Source organism: Larus michahellis, chromosome 7, assembly GCF_964199755.1.
Source record: "Larus michahellis chromosome 7, bLarMic1.1, whole genome shotgun sequence".
Classification (NCBI taxonomy): domain Eukaryota; kingdom Metazoa; phylum Chordata; class Aves; order Charadriiformes; family Laridae; genus Larus; species Larus michahellis.
Window position 1 is genome coordinate 38,654,676 of NC_133902.1, and position 14,583 is coordinate 38,669,258.

Consider the following 14,583-nt stretch of genomic DNA (forward strand, 5'->3'; position numbering starts at 1 on the left):
TGTCTGATAATGCCATTTCGTTTGATGACTAAAGTTCTAACTAGATGTAGAAATGTATTTTATGCTATTATTGCAGTAATCCTGAATATTGGATGTACATACAGCTACTACCAGCGTCACTTGAGCTCCAAATCTTTGGATCTTTCAGGCCCTAGACCACAAGCTGTACCTATTGCACCTTAACTAGAGTCTTTGTTAGTTCTGTAGAGTTGGTTGTGTTATCCTCAGTGCCAGCAGCTCAGGGAGAACAATTGCATTCACATGGGATGTAATACCCATGCACAAAGATTCTCTCAATCTGAATGTTAAAAAGTTGTGAAAATAAAGAAATTCTCTCCACAGTCTATTTTCAGGAACTCGCCTGCATTTTACTTTCTCCGTTCTAGTGTTCTTTGAGGCCTTGTGGGCTGCTGCAGTTATCAGCCCGCTTATGGGTTAGGCCAGTTTTTACCCCTCAGGTGATTGGGAGTGAGAACGACTAATTTATGCTGGTTCTTTTCACACTGGATTGTCTCTTTGCTGCTTGACCCATATAATAATTAGAGGTCATTCACACAGCTGGGCAGTCTGATTTGTGGCTTAGCACTTTAATTAGCTCCAAAAACCAGTGCAGTTCTGGATGAAGAATGCCTTAAACTGGCAAAACAAACGGTGCTGTCCTATAGCTTGCTATTTCAGCTTAGTTCTGAAAAAGAAGTGGTTGGGCTTTGAACAAGGAGTTGGAAAAATTCATGTTGACTTTGTGAAAGATAACACATACGCACACCGCGGCACTACGTTTGTCATAGTTGTAAGCATGAAATTGAGTTGTTCTCATTATCATACATGTGATAAATTAGGAAAATGAAAATTAAACTTTTCAGTGTTTTCCAGTTAATAGTGCTTTTAAAAACAATATGTTAATGTGCTATAGGTAGTGGGTCACATGAGTGTCTAGGAAGATAGTTTTAAACTGTTTAAAACTGGCCTATGGTTAAAATTATGTTACAAGATTACTCTTTGGTTTTTAAAAGAGGAATGAAAAAAGGTATGCATGAAGTGCATTGTATATGATTGATTTTATCCCTCCAATTACCTCTAATGTAATTTTATACTTCTCAACTCTAAATCTACAAAGTGATTTAATTTTCTCCTTTGATGCTTTGTTTACATCGGTGGTTGTGCTTGCGTATCGTCCCACGAGCACGAAGTGTTTCTATTTGACTTTGCAGTACTGCAAAAACATGATCCTGAGAAAAAAGATGGTTAAGACCAGAGTCCTGTCTCCTGGACTGTGTTGATCTGGTGATTCTTCCCAGGAGTATTAACTAGGGATGCAGTAAGCTGTAACACAGTTTCAAACACTTATTTTGATCTTTCTCTCTAATGGCTCCCTGTTTGGCTATTTGAAAAGAACAGAGTGGAGCTGGGACAACAACACTCAGATTGTTCTGACCTGACCCTCGCTTTTGCCTCATGAATTCACAGAGAAGAGTCATGAGCTTGTTTTGAAAGACCCTCTTCCTACCAGGTACAGAGCACCTGAGGTGCAATGAGAGCAATTGAAGAGACCCCTGTGCGACTAGAGAAGCTAGCATGACTCCCTATAGAAGTGAAAAAGAAAGAGGCTCTGCCAGAGGGCAGTTGAGAGCCTTGAGCTTTTGCTCTGACCTGCCTTCTGGAGGAGCCTATGTCTCAAGCGGAGGACACAAAACTGAAGATTCATAGGCAGTAGTTCACTAAACTAAATTTTGCCTTTGAGCATCCTTCTGCTGGCCCGCTGCCCCCCCTGCTCTGCCCTTTTCTTTGGTTTGTCAAATGCTTCGTGTGTTTAGTGGAAGTTACAGTCAGTTGACGATTGAACCTTAAGTCTTCTTTTCCCTTATTTATTTATTTATTTGTTTTCTTTGCAAGTGCTTTCCCAGTCTGTGAAATGACATTTGTTTCGTTGCTTATACTAGCACAACCTACCTGTGAGGGAAATCAGTTTCAGTGTCAGACTGATGGCGAATGTATCCCACAGTCATGGGTTTGTGATGATGAGGAAGACTGTGAAGATGGCTCAGATGAGCATCAACAATGTCGTAAGTATTTAAGTTCTAATGTTATACCAGCTTTGCAAAATAAGGTAATTCACATAGCAGCGTATTGAGAACATACAGAAACAAGCCTGTTACAAGGACAGCTTTTACCAAGAGTCTCTCTGAAGTAGTTTCTAGAAATGAAATGATCTGAAATAGATAAAATACAGAAAATATGTCCAAAAAGACATCTCCAGGTCTTGCAATCTGAAAATTACTGATGTTTCAGTTAATTAAAAAGAAAAAAAAAAGGAGAAAAATATACACAGCCTATTACATTGCATATATACAGTGTAGTAGTTCCAAAAATGGTGAAATACACATAATACTCAGGTGTCCAATCACTGTCTCAGTCACAGAAAGAGCTGCTTTATTCATCACAATTCACACTGGTATCTCAGAATTATATTAAAAAAAATTAATTTCTTTCTAGAAAATTTTTGTATATAAAAAAGGACAAATTATCAGTCAGTTGAAGTAAACATCGCTCAAGATTCTTGTACCATCTGCAGTGATGCTATTTAATGGCATTATTATTTAAAATGACCAGAGCTATTCTTTCTTGTATTCAGATAGGAGAAACACCAAAAGCCCTGGCATGGCATGAAGCTCTAGTCTTTCATTATCGTTTGAACAACTTAAACTTAGGACATAATTCCTGTTAGTATTTCACTTTAATGTGCTAAACAGTGTATTAATCATGTTTGAATTGCAGTTTTAAACTAAAGTGTTTAATGTTCTCTGTATATTTTGGAGCAGAGAAATCATTTAGCAGCCTAACTGCCATAGCCATAGGCTCTTTCTTTTTTCAGTATTGATAGCAAGATAAATACTGATAATAATATAATATGTCAGTTTGATTTTCAAATTTTGTGACTAAGCATTTTAAGGGCTACATACAGTTAAGTACATGCCAAAGTGATGAACAGTCAACTGAAATTACTGCACCAAATTACATTCTCTGCATTGCTGCATGAGAAGGAAGAACAAGTGTTGTAGTGTTCTAAAGAACCAATTTCCTGCTACTTGTAGTATTAGAAATTACTTTAGGTGGTGAGGATAAGATTAATTTATTTTCCTTTTGAATCTATGTATAATTTTTGGATAGCTTCTTTAAACTGAACCACTCTGGAGGTACTCACTAACACCCTTGATTCTAGGGAGGTTCACAGGTTTGAGTTTTGGAAGAATTTTGCTCACAGACTTGGTTTGTGCTTTTATATCTTGATAGTTGTTCCTGCTGAGGATGGAAAAATTGGAACTAAGGTTAATTGCCTTTTGCTCCCCTTTTCCTCTGAGAAGGCATCAGCACAATTGCCAGTTATGTTTTAACTAAGGAATCTTTAGATACAAAACACAGAATGAGCAGCAGCTCTGAGTTGACTTTTGAACTGGGTCACTGTAACATGGTTCTCCATGTACTGGTTAATCGTGAGTGTTAGTAACTATACAGGGGCACTGTGCTGCTGCTGCTGTTTTTGAGCCGTCTCCTGGTATTTGTCCTTGTTCTTCTAAAGGGACTTTTTATCTCTGTGCTTGGAAATCCTGGAGGAGCTTCTCCTTCTTGAAACATTAACAATTTTTCCTGAGAAAAATGGCTGAAAGCTCTGGAAGTCACACATGCAGAATTAAAACAAGTTTGGTTTACTTTACTGTCTTGCTCTTGTTTTCCCTCATGACACTGGTATCCCAGTAGCTGATCTTACTTTGGGAATGCTGCTGACAGAAGAAGGAACAGAAGGCTCCTGTAAAGCAGCAGACCAGATGCCAGTGTATGGACTGAGATGGTGTTGAGATCCTGCATGAGTTTGAAAGAAACAAATGTGCAGGTGGCAGAGGGAGGAGAAGTTAGCAGTAATTTTGCCCTTCAGCTATCTCTCCACAGATTCAATTAATTTGCCTGAGAAGAACAGAGAGTTTAATTTAGCTGCAGTGGAATCAAAGTGGAATTGCACAGTTTTGTATGGTTGCTTTTCACTGGCACAGCTGTCATGAGAAGAGAAATAATCATTCTTGAGCCTCTATTAGTTATGAATGTAAAATATTACTGACTGTTGGGGCCTTGGCTGTATTAGAAGGCAGTGCCTTACCGCCAGCCCTGCTGTGTTTGCATTGTGGCATGCTAGTTGACCAAATAAATTACAGTTACTGGCAGATTTTGACCCAGTAAACAAAATAATAGAGAAAACTTTAAAACAGTGAGAATTGGTAATTTAGTCTTTTAGGCAGAACTGTTATAGGGAGGTAATTTTTAGCCTAGAGGTCAACCCCTTCAGTGGAGAAAAGCAGTGACCTTGCAGGCTACTGCAGGCCTCACAGAGCTATGTTATCTGCCATGTGCTTGTCAAGTGTTCTTTGATCTGCACGAGTACACAAAGGTACAGGGGGAGAAAGTCTTATGGTAATATTTGTGAGAAGGATGGAGTAGTTAAAGAGGAAGAGGGAAAATATCTTTCTGCATAAAAAATCTTGGTTGATTGAAAGACTGATTGAGTGCCTGTTTCTTGCAGCGGGAAGGACATGTTCAAGTCGGCAGTTCGCGTGTTCAAATGGACAGTGTATCCCAAGTGCATACTGGTGCGATCGAGTAAAGGACTGCACTGATGGAACAGATGAAAGAGCGTGCCGTGAGTCTTAACTCTTAGCATTAGATCTGGTTTCATCTCATCTCTCTGTGGCATTTTAATAAATTTGTAAGATTAAAGGGCTTGTTGATGGACAGGATGACCACAATATGCTTCTTATTATGGGAGTTTCATTTCAGATTCTTTTGTGTACTAGAGCTGATGTTCTGATACAGATCCATTATCGCAGAACTCGAATGCAAACTGCTGCCATATGATCAGGGCTTCTTGTTTGTCATTGCTTGAAAGATAATTAATAGTGCATTGGAAAAAAGCAACCATGTTTAAAAGGCTTAAAGCCTTGGGAGACTCAGAGCTAACTTTGCCAAATTTTTTCATATTCTTTTTGCATACTCCTAATGAAATCTGCGGTAACTATAACCTGTATAGAAAAGCAGAATTTGACCCCAAATCACTTCTTTGAGGGACTTGACCCTTTCAAAAGCATTTGTATTCTAGACTGCGGTTTCCTGTAGAGATGAAGTGGCATTGGGTCGTATTGTATTCAGATAAGCTGATTATTTTGTGCCAACAAAATGCAGATGCATAAGTAGGTTTTTTTCAGTCTAACTTCCTCAGAGCTGAGGCTGCCTGACTGTCTGGTGACAGCCTCTCCGGATCCTGGCCTAAGTTGAATACTGATAGAAAGGACAACTGGCCACAGAACAGAGGCCTCATTTTGCAGAGACGTTTTTTGCCTAATACCTACACAACAGTGTGTAACAGCATGTCTGTTAGTATTAAGGAAAAGCTTTACGCATGTCATGAGTGACATGTAACGTATGAGCTGCTATTCCAGCTGTTAAAACTTAGTGTGCCTTTGGGAAAAAGACATAACTGTAAACTTTGCTCAGAACCAGGCACGGGGCAGGAGGCAGGGGAAGAGGCTAGTGTGCTAAAGAATAGATAAAGAAGCAAGGAATCAAATGTTCTTAACGGCTGCACTTAGAGGAAAAAAGGGCATATGCATGTGTGGCGTAGAGGAAAACCAGTGTATTACATGGTCAGCCAGCTGCTAACGTGTTTTATTTTATACCTGACTCACAAGTGGCTAAAATGTACATAAATGAAAGGTGATTTAGAACTATATGGTAGTCTGGAATAAAGCATTGCTGAGACAGCCAGCTTGGAACTTTTCCATGTGATAGACCCACGGCCAATTCTGAAGTCACCAACACAAATGGCTACAAGCCAAGATCCAAAGTACCCCATATTATTGCTGGAAGAATATGTTCTGTAGCTTGGCATTTTTTCTCCTGAAGTTTAGAGGAAGAATAGAGATTGGTAACTTAATTTGGCAAATCTACGACACATTAAAAAAAAATCCTGAAGAAAAGGTATTTGTTTAAAAAATGCATTATCTGTGAATTAAAAAAGAGGAACTGCTTGGCATCTCTGAGAAATCTTTGAGCAGTCGTTGAATACATTGTGGAACACCCAGATGAAATGGTGTGATCGTTATAACGCAGTAGATCTGTGGCAGACTGGGAGTGGAGTCCTAAAGACAATACTCACAATTCTTTCTTCAGGCTAGAAGCTGCCGTGATGTTTGAAAATTGAAGTGCACATTTTATTTCATGTTTAACATTCTCAACTAAGTAAATTAAAAAGGCAGTTTGGAAAGGGGCGTCTCGGTACCTTAACAGTAACGCTGTACTGCTGTGTGGGAAACCCAGTCATTGCTGCATCAGCCAGTAGGCCCCATGAGTGTTGTGACAGCAGCATATTTAGCCCCAGGCCGAGGGACTGCCTCGTATCATTCAACAGCCTCTACTCTGGTTTATTAGAATGTGTGTTGACAGTCCCTCTAAGACAGAAGAATGACTGTGGCTTGGAACACTGAAAGTAGGAGTGTTGGACTAGTTTAAAGAAATGTGGTGGTGCTGGAGACAAGAGAATCGAGAAACATAATGACAAGACCCATCCAGAAAGGCTGGTTAATTTTATTGCCTCTCTGTCTTTGCAAAGCCTGGAAATTTAAACAGAACCATAAGATAAAATTGATAATTTGGTGATTTTATAATTAACCATACAGTAAGGATTAGTTTAAATGTTAGATTTTACTCTTTTGAATCAGATTCTAATACTTGCTTCGAATGTTAATTTTTCCCACTGTTATTATTTTATTTCCCACTGTTATTATTATTCCCACTGCATTAATTTTTCCCACATATATAAGAGGAATATCAATATTTTGGCCTTTTCCTTTGTCATTATTTTTCCCTTATTTAATTTACACTAAGGTTTCATAAATAATGATGAAACATCCATGAAAAATGAAAGAAAAAAGCTATTTAGAATTGATTATGTTATTTCACGAAGCCCAATAAAATGCAAACTCATCATGTCTGTTTATTTATGCCTTGAACTGACTGATCTGTCTGGAAGCAGATTTAGATTGTAAAGAAGATAAAGTTTTTGTTGCTGAATAAGTTACATTATTTAAGAAACTAGTCAAATGCAAAATGCCACAAATACGAGGTAACTGAGCAATTAAACATGTAAAAAAATAGAACAAAGGAATTCAAAGCCTTAGTCCATTTTACTGCTAATGGGATTAACAGCAAGGGAAAACTACCCAAGCAGAGGCTAAGATAAACATCAGAACAATGTTTCAGCTACGGGTCATGTAATTAGTGCATTGAAGCTGCTTTAATTTCATGAAATTGTGCATTTATATTCTTTAAATATATGTATCAGATTGTATTTCCAGCTTTTTAAATACTCAGCAGCTAGCAAATACTTTCATTTTAAAACTTTAGAAACATAGAATGAAATGGTAGGCTATCTGAGGTAGGAAATACTTTCTGGGAGTAAGCAGCCAACACTGGTGTCATTTTTCTGTGTTACATACTTTATTTCTTTCAATTAAAGGTAGAATTCTCTCTCCTGCCTCAGCTTCATAGTTGAAAAATGAAGATCCCAGCCATGCCTTTTTTGCTTTCCTGTGACTGATAGGATAACCCTCCTGGATACGGCCCTGGCAGCTGAGCACTGCACTGGGGCCATGAGGGAGAAAGGGGAAGTATTTTAAAGACGTGTTCTTTGGGGCTGATGGGCTGAATGCAGACCCAGAAACCCTGGATTTTTGACTTTAATTTTGACGTTGAGTTGCTGCCATGGGTCAACTGCCTAACCTGTTAATTCCTGCCTCTTGTTTGCTACACTAAATAGCCGTTGTGGTCAGGAAGTGGGCAGCCAGGTCTGGGATGAATTCGCAGAGATCAGGGTTAAAGTGAACAAAGACCAAGAACTGAAGAGATCATAAGAGTTGTAGTCCAAGGAGGAAGAAAAAGGCCATGGTCAGAGGCTAATGTTCTTGAAGTTGGACAAATTACACGTAACAGCTGCAGGACAAGGCAGAAGTTCAGGCTGAAGGAAATATTTCCACCAGGGATAGTTTGTGACAGGGAAGAAGTAAAACTGGAGCAAGGTAAGGAAGGCAGCCAAAGGCTAGAGTGGCAGGGACTAAAATCAGGAATTTAGGCCAGGAATGAGGGTCTGGTCAGTCTGCCGGCTCTCAAAGCATCTCTGCTATGAACACTGCCTCGTATCACGTAGCTGATAGGACTGTTGGGCTTGAGGTAAGTCCTCCTCCTGGTGTCTCTGGTAGGCTATGAGCTGTCAGGACAATGATTTGCCCACTGTGAGGTGGTGGCAGTGAGTCAAAGGGTTTTAATTAATTTTATTTTGTAAAATGTTTTGAAATGCTGCGATAAAAGACAACACTTGGAAGTAAGAAATTGCCCCTTTTTTTCTTTCCCCTTCTTATGACGTGATTTAGGGTTACAGAAGGTTACACTTCCTGACTGTGTGACAGAAATCAGTGTCTGCTGAATCAAACACCTTGTTGCAACTGTTTCCTGCTACTGTTTTTGTATGGATTTATTTCCAGTTTGCAGAACAAAAGTGTTAGGCAAAGAGCAAAATAATGCAGGTTTAGCAATTCCTGTGATATAGCTTTCAAGAATCTTCCATGTGTTTACATTGAAATGTGCCGTTTAAATATGTTTGTAACCACCCCAAAACAGTTTGTGGGTTACAAGGAGCAAGGTGCCTCATCTGTCATTTGTGCTGGCGTTTGCCAGTGTTTTATATTTTGCAACTGAAGTGCTGGCATACCATGGGGAGACAGATTATGGAGAAGTATTTTGGCTAAGAGAAAGAGAAGCCTGAGAGGAAGAGGAGAGAAAGAAGAGCTCCCTTTCTTCCTGAGCACTTGAATGAACGTAGCTGGATTTCCCCGTTTTCACAAAGCTCATATTATCTTCTAGGAACTGTGATCACTAGGAAAAGATCTCTTCTTGTCAATTTTCTGTAATTAGCCAAAGGTTCTTGGGAAGAACAGATAAAGGAAACAATGTTCATGTTGGAGGGTCTTCACAATTAAAAGCGAGGTGAAAGAAAACAGTGTTTATATTTTTCTGTCCCTTCACTTTTCTCTCATGTTCGGTCTTATACTATGTTCTTTCACTCTCCTCTTGTATAGATGGATTCTCAGACCTCATTAGATGCAAACTACCTACCCTGTTGTCCTTTTAACTGGGAACCTTATCCTTGCTTTTTAGCTCTTTCTAATCCCTCTGTCACTGACCTAGAAAAGAAACAACGTGTCCGAGTCCCTGGAAGAGAACCCTTCCTTTGGTTTTTACGTGGTTCCCGCTCACTCACACTGCACTGACACTTTTTCCATGTGCCCCCTAGGACACAGAGAGTACAATCAGCTTCTCTGATCAGTGTCACTTCTTGCATAGCTATGGATTTTTATACCCAAATGCATTGCTCTGGGATCAGGTGTGTATAGAGGAATCTTAGTTTAAAAAAAAAACAACAAAAGAAGTCAAATAAAAGCTAGGAAATGTTTATTGTGCAAGCCCCAAATGCAGTGACTAAAGTAAGACCTTCCAACTTAAATTCAAAATGTCATGATACTCACATACTCGCTTTCCAGGCTTTCTTTGCTGGAGAGCTTTTCATTAAACTAGATTGTATAGGTCTTCCAGTTTAGGGGGTTCACCCCATTCCTACCCTCCCCACTAACAAGGTCCAGATTCTTCTTTTCCTATTCAGAACTTTACATTTGGTGATAGGGAGCAGAAGAACTCAGCTCTCATTGCTAACATTTTCTAAATTTCGGAGAGAAAGAAAGGGAGTTTTAAGTCCTGTTTTTTCACAATTGCAAGGACAGGCACTCCTGCATTTTCAGGTATCCTAGCATTATTATGAAGTTCCGTTTCGGCTTCCTTCATTCTTTCAAAGTAGTCCATCACAAGCACAATGCCATAAGTGCATCTTGTGTGTGATTTCCGCAGGGGCCTTAGCTAGAAGCTAGTGGAAAGTGTAGCACAGTGGTTGGCCTTCACAGAAACCAACATTTCATGCTTGATTCTTGTACCTTTGCCACTTCTCCTCCCATAAAAGTGTGGATGGTTATCCCAGCTGCTGTGGAAATGTCTTGATGGCCCAGATGATACTTCTGAACCCTGCGGTGCATTTGCTATAGCCTTTGGTGTAACTCACAGCTTTGTCGTTATTCATGAGGATTCATGCCCCAAATAATGAAAACCATTTTACTAAAATAATATGCTATAAGGTACAGAGAGTATAATGTACAATGTACAATGCAATGAAAAATATCTTTCAGATCAGTGAGAAAACTGTGATCAGAAATATAATTTATTGAACTTGGCCTTTAGTCAGGGGAGTGGGAATGGGATTACCTGTACAGAGTTTAAAATTTAAATTAATGTCTGTCGGGCTCTTCAAAGACTGTTCTTGCTTCTGCAACTACAATTAAAATAAAGAACCTGTACACCAAATGGATATGAAAAGAAAATACGGAAAAAGAAGTACTTGTTCAAATTCTAGTAAATCACCAGTGTAGTCAGAATGTGTATTTTGAATTGCCTGCAAAACACCTTTACTTAGTGCCCTGCTTGGTATTTTTATAATGGTTTACATTTATACACTAGATTATATAATATAATAAATAAAGATTTTTCCAGGCTGAGGACTTCTTCAGGCTTGCTGCAGGAGAGAAAACTTTGACTAAGTCTCCCTTCTTCTAAGGGAGTTTAATATAAGCTTGAGAAAATCTTTATTAACTCATACGGAAGTAAGATGGAATAAGAATTCAAACAGAAAATCTAAAAGGTGCAAAATGAAATTTGGTTATTCTGTTTCTTGAGTTCATTTATCTAGCTGTATTTACATATAGAGGCAAAGGTTCAATAAATCTCACTTCTAAAAAATAATAATTATTTGCTAATTATTTTGCCATTTGCCTGAAATAAATAACTTTTGCCTGCACAGCAATGAGCTAAACTGAACTCATATTTTCCTTCTCAACTCTAGCACATGCATATGCTTAACTCGTCAGATAGTTCCACTAAACTCACTGGCAGCTTATATACAGAAGTATTTTCAGAATTGGTTTTAAGTTGTTTGAAGTAACTCCTTGTGTTGGCCTGTAGGTCACCTACGTAGGTAGAACAGCGAGAAACTGAAAAATCATTCATTCTCCAGAATGATTTTTGGTTTGGGAAGGAAAACAAGTAGTAAAAAAACGGAGATCCTGAAATTGATCATGCACTTGGAAGTTCAACATCCTTGGCTTAATTAGAACAAAACCATAAAAACCTGAAGCTTCTGAGTTTGAGAACTCATGACATTCTAAGAGGACCTAGGAACCGTAAATTTCAGGAACTCCTTTTCTACCTTAGCACTTTTATTAAGATCAATAAGGTGTAAAACTGAGGTACAAGTAAATAAAATAAATGTTCACTGCTTGCTCTCATTTCGTGTTGCATTGTTTTCTATCATATTGTAAACTGTTTGTGTTGCAAATCTTTTTGGGGTGTGGGAGGGCATCTAAGTTTTTCCTTGCTTCTTGTGGGGTTTTGTATCTGTCTGGAGGATATTCTTAAATATCTGTTGGAGGAGACAGCATACTGGATAAATGGATTGTTTGTCAGTAGTAGTATGGGAAGTTTCGTATTCCTTGTTTTCCTATAAATCGAGATACTCTGTTGACACTGGATATATATGACTCATTATATTCTATAGTCTAACATTCATGCTAATACTGAAGAATTTCTTATTGTAGACTACCCAAGATGTGAACAGTTATCATGTGCAAATGGAGCATGTTTTAATGCAAGCCAGCGATGTGATGGCAAAGTTGATTGCAGAGATTCTTCTGATGAAGCTAACTGCAGTAAGTACCACATGCAGAGTGATCCCTAAAAAATACGCTTTATAAACCCTCTTTTAAAGTCAAAGATTGTGGTTTTCTGACAGATTTTCTCTATGTCTTTCTGTGCTAAAATGTTTTTCAGCACATGGATGTACCAGTACGCAGTTTCAGTGTGCTAATGGAGAATGCATCCCACGAGCCTTTATCTGTGACCATGATGATGACTGTGGAGACAGGAGTGATGAAAACTCTTGCAGTATGACGTTTCTTAGTTTTTTTCCACTTTCTTTAACTGTTTACCTAAGAACTGGTTCAAGCAGATAGCAGTAAGTAGATTGCTTGCCTATACAGCCAAGACTTCTTTGTATGGAAAGATGTGGGGAGGACCCACAAACATTTCTAAACTCTTATCAGGGAATGCTTCCCAGCCATGGAGGGCTTTGAAAAAAATGTTCATTGTTTTTTTTAATTCTGTTTCTCTGAGTACAAAGCATAAAAATATTTTAGCCCCTGATGTCTTGAGTATCATCTCCTTGTCATGTCCACCTTCAGGGACCTTGTTAATAAGGTGCTCTGCATGTCGTTGCACAATTAATTGAGAAATTTAGCCTTTCTTTTGATTTCTGTAAAGAACCAGAGTATGCTAAAATAAAGTTCATACATGAAAACAGAGCAAACCAGCAGAGTTTACAATATATACAAAATATGGAGCTGGTTCAGTTTTTCAGGAGAGATTATAAATGACTATTCATCTACAAGGCAATATTACTATTTCTAACGTTTTAGTCACTTAGAGTAGTTTGATTTTTCTCATATTTCTTTCCTTAGCTTACGCAACTTGCAGAGGCAATTTTTTCACTTGCCCAAGTGGCCGTTGCATTCATCAAAGCTGGATATGTGATGGAGATGATGATTGTGAAGATAATGAAGACGAAAGAGGATGCGGTATGTACTTCTAATGATGACATTTTCAGAGGAAGACCTCACTAAGCCACTTCTATGAAATTTGACCGATCAAGATGTTCTGAATCCATTTTAATTCTCTGAAAACCTTAGAATTCTGTCTCCGCATGTTTCTGTTTGTTTTTTGTTTTGTTTTGTTTTTTTGTTTACTTATGCAATATTTTTTATTGGGGCATGTGTGAGAGTTATCGCTGTCATACTGAGTATGATGCAAACTAAGTCTAGCATATAGCAACATCTTTTTTTTTTCTATTACATCTTCTCTTACATCTTTTTTTTTTTTTCCCCTGTGGAGGTTTTTCAGCTTGTCTATTAAACGACATGAGGCTCCTAATAACCAAAATCAATTGGTTGAAAACGGAAATAACTCATTTCCTGCAAGATTTGTCATGCAAGAAACAGAAATTTTAATGGATGAAAGTGTGGGCTTTATCTCCTTTCATTGGTCTTTTCTATGATGAGCATTATTCTCTTTATGCAGACAGCCTTCGCATGTTTTGAAACCACAAAACTATAGTTCCATTTCTGGTGCACCAGTTAGTCTAAAGCTAAATGGTTTACTGTTTCTAACAACACAGAAAACTAAAAGGATTTATGTGTCTGCACAAGTATTCTTTGCATTGTACTTTGAAGGTAAAAGAAAGCACAACAAGAAGTATAGATGATATTTCTTTTATAGTCTTTCCCAGCTGCGTGCAAGAACCAGAAACTGAATAATGAAAGATAGAGGTGTTTTGAGAAGCATCTGTTAGGGAAGAAATTCTAAGTACTATCTAAAACATACTCCTCAATTGTTCTTGTTTTTCTTTTCCATAGAAAGCGGTCACCATGAATGCTACCCGGGAGAGTGGTCCTGCCCTGGCTCAGGGCATTGCATTCCAATTGGGAAAGTGTGCGATGGGGCTGCAGACTGCCCTGCTGGAGAAGATGAAACTAACATCACTGCGGGCAGACATTGCAGTATGTATTAAAATCAAAAGCCTACACAGAATAGCAGAAACATCAGCAAAGATGTCTTTTTACGTTCACCTTTTGTCTTCTAAACAACACTGAAATTTTGGAAGCTCACCATTTTTGTTGTCACTGTTTCAACTAGATGGTCTGAAACAGGCATAAATGCTGTGAACAGACTGTTCCTTTTGTAAATCTGTACATGAAGTTTCACAAATAAGGATTTTGACTCACTCTCCATACTCTAAAATGTGTTCAAGAAGGCAGGGAAGGGTGTGCTATATGCCTTTTGTGTTTAAATATCTGTGCTTTCCGCTTCCTATAAGTAAGAAGAAATGTTGTGTACTGATCAGAACACAGGGCTGAATTAGTGTATCCTGAGCCTTGGCTAGGTCACTTAGATTAGATTTTTCAAAAATATCTTGTCACCTGGGACATCTGGTTCTCCAGTTAGTGGTATGTTGGGTTTTCTTTGCTGGAGGCAACGAACATGCATAGTTCCTGTTAATTTCCCTCTGAGAATCAGGACCTAGGTATTTTACATTTTTGATTTCTAGGAAGAAGAAAATTCCTATTAACAAAATCATGCCTTTTAGAATAGGAGGGCAGAGAAAATAATAGGAAATTAAACCTTATTGTAAAAAAGCATCTCTTGCTTTGCTGAGTGGTTTAGTAGTAACATCAGATGTGGTCTGCCAAGCAAGGACTTTAACAGAAGAAATTGATGAAAAGGAAGATGAAAAGGAAGGAGGTAGAAGTCAGCAAGTCCTTTACAATCTAATTCGATCAC

The 14,583-nt window shown here is 38.4% G+C and overlaps 1 protein-coding gene across 1 annotated transcript in view; it reads left to right on the forward strand.

The window, feature by feature from the left end:
• Positions 1-14,583, forward strand: part of LRP2 (LDL receptor related protein 2) — a 129,026-nt gene that overhangs the window by 19,516 nt on the left and 94,927 nt on the right. The window contains exons 3-8 of the mRNA XM_074595490.1: positions 1,941-2,063; positions 4,571-4,687; positions 11,790-11,900; positions 12,022-12,135; positions 12,708-12,824; positions 13,659-13,802. Coding sequence (XP_074451591.1) covers positions 1,941-2,063; positions 4,571-4,687; positions 11,790-11,900; positions 12,022-12,135; positions 12,708-12,824; positions 13,659-13,802 — 726 coding nt within the window. The remainder of the gene's footprint in view (positions 1-1,940; positions 2,064-4,570; positions 4,688-11,789; positions 11,901-12,021; positions 12,136-12,707; positions 12,825-13,658; positions 13,803-14,583) is intronic.